Consider the following 2440-nt stretch of genomic DNA (forward strand, 5'->3'; position numbering starts at 1 on the left):
TTAGCTGTTGTGCCTAAAAGCCAATGAAGCACTAGGAGAAAGAAGAGAGAAAGGATCTCTACCTCATTTGTCCTGGAAGAATGTGCAACTTTGAGTAGAATATTGAACTTCCAAAGACACAGGGTATAAGCATCTTCATCTGCGTAGTTTTATACACTTGTCCTTCCCAAAGGGAACTATGGCGATTCTCCCGGGGAAGCCCCTGTATCAAACCCCTAAGTCCTCCAAACCCAGAATAAGATCACGTACATGATGCTCCCTATTACTATCTTGAAAACAAAGACAGCTGTTTATATTTTTTTAAATAATTTAATGATCACCTCTGGGCAAAATCATTATTGAGAATAATGATCTTTATCTTAATGAGTCTCAGAGCAAGTCAAAGACTGAGATTATAAATGCTCTGAACCTCCACACAATTGGAAGGTGAATGGTTTTTTTTTCAGCTCTATTACCGCCCACAGCAGCAGAACTTTCCTTTTGGAGAGCAGTGTTGGAGAAGAAACCACAAGGCAGTTGTAATGTCATTAGGCAAAGAAGAGTAAGCATGGAACCCTTTATATTTTTATGTCTTTCAAAACCCAGAGCAATAGAAAGTAATAAACTTCTCTGCTTTTACCAGCTCTGGTCTGGGTACGGATGATTATGGGGTATGCATAGGAAGAAAATCAACACTAGAGGTAGTACTGAGATTATGGGGTTTGCAGGATTGCCTTCAGTCCTCAGAGAATTTCCTATGAACGAAACCCAGCTTCCATTCCTGGCTTAATGACTTTTCTTGCTGTGTGTGCTTGGGAAACCAAAGTGTCTCTGTAATTCTGTTTCCCCAACCCTGCTATGGACATGTGCTCATGGTCTTCACCCTACACAGTGTCCAATCTGGATGTGGCCAGCACAGGTAGCCAAAGTGTGGTGATTAAAGATTAACAAGTACAAACTGGAATAAATGAAGGAATAGAAAGTACTAATGACAAACTTAACCAGGGAAAAGATGAGAAATTTCTATACTTCTTTTCCTCTTGAAATATTTCTCCCAGTGTTACTTGAAACAATGTTGATGCCTCCCAGATACTTGTCTTCCTTATATGAGCAGATCCAGATCCTGTAAAATAACTTCCTGTAAAATAACTAAACCTCAGCAGAGTCTGTTGGCTTCTTGCTCCAGAATGGACTGGGCATGGGATTGCATAGGAAGTTTGGATTCTACCTCAATATGATTCTACTCTCCTATCTTTCAGATCCTACTGGAAGAGCATGGATATGGGAAACAGTTCCTTAGTCACTGAGTTTATCCTTGTGGGTTTAACCAAATATTCAGAGATCCAGCTGCCCCTGTTCTTTCTATTCTTAGGAATCTACATTGTCACCGTGGCAGGAAATGTGGGCTTGGTCACTCTAATTGGACTGAATTCTCACCTTCACACCCCCATGTACTACTTCCTCTTTAATTTATCCTTTATTGACCTCTGTTATTCTTCCGTCGTCACCCCAAAATTGCTGGTAAACTTTGTGTCTGAGCCAAACACCATCTCCTATGCAGCATGCATGACTCAGCTTTTTTTCTATTGCTTCTTTGTCAGTGCAGAGTGCTATGTATTGACAGTAATGGCCTATGATCGCTATGTGGCCATTTGTAAGCCCCTGCTGTATACAGTCACCATGTCCCCTCAGGTCTGTTCTCTGCTGGCTGTGATTGTATATGTGGGGGCATTTATTGGTGCCTGGGCCCACACAGGATGCATGCTGAGGCTGACCTTCTGTGATGCCAACACCATCAACCACTACATGTGTGACATCCTCCCCCTCCTGGAGCTCTCCTGCACAAGCACTCACGTCAATGAGCTGGTAGTTCTCATTGTTGTGGGCTTTGATGTCGGTGTGCCCAGCCTCACTATCATTGTCTCTTACACTTTTATCCTCGCTAGCATCCTTCGCATCCGTTCCACTGAAGGAAGGTCCAAAGCCTTCAGCACTTGCAGCTCACATATAATTGTCGTTTCTGTTTTCTTTGGATCAGGGGCATTCATGTATCTTCATCCTTCTTCTGTCTTGTCCATGGACCAGGGGAAAGTGTCCACCGTGTTCTACACCATTGTGGTGCCTATGCTCAATCCTCTGATCTATAGCTTCAGGAACAAGGAGGTTAAGGTTGCTCTGAAAAAAAGCTTGAATAGAAAAATATTTTCCTGAGCCAAAGCAGCACTAATTATCATAAGAAAATACAGCTTTCTTTTAAAATTCTCTTTGTTCCTCTATAGAGGGTTGTTTTTTTTCCCCTCATGGAGAAAGAAATGAGGTCAGTAGAGTGTTGGACTTGGAATTAGAACGCCCAAGTTGAAAACTCTCCCAAAATAGGGGCATCCTATTACTTTAGAGGGTTATTGGGAAGAATAAATTAATGCAAATGGATGTTTGTAGAATAGTATTGGGGGCCTAATAC

The 2440-nt window shown here is 42.0% G+C and overlaps 1 protein-coding gene across 1 annotated transcript; it reads left to right on the plus strand.

Moving 5' to 3' along the window:
* Nucleotides 1–1254: 1254 nt before the first annotated feature.
* Nucleotides 1255–2190, plus strand: LOC123949145 (olfactory receptor 145-like). Its single transcript, XM_046016490.1, has one exon. It carries the CDS (start codon nucleotides 1255–1257, stop codon nucleotides 2188–2190), a length of 936 nt encoding a protein of 311 aa, XP_045872446.1.
* Nucleotides 2191–2440: the final 250 nt, after the last annotated feature.

The sequence above is a fragment of the Meles meles genome, chromosome 8 (assembly GCF_922984935.1).
Source record: "Meles meles chromosome 8, mMelMel3.1 paternal haplotype, whole genome shotgun sequence".
Taxonomy (NCBI): domain Eukaryota; kingdom Metazoa; phylum Chordata; class Mammalia; order Carnivora; family Mustelidae; genus Meles; species Meles meles.

Excerpts from the sequence above, each read along its gene's own strand:
- LOC123949145 (XM_046016490.1), top strand. The coding sequence starts at position 1,255 with ATGGATATGGGAAACAGTTCCTTAGTCACTGAGTTTATCCTTGTGGGT.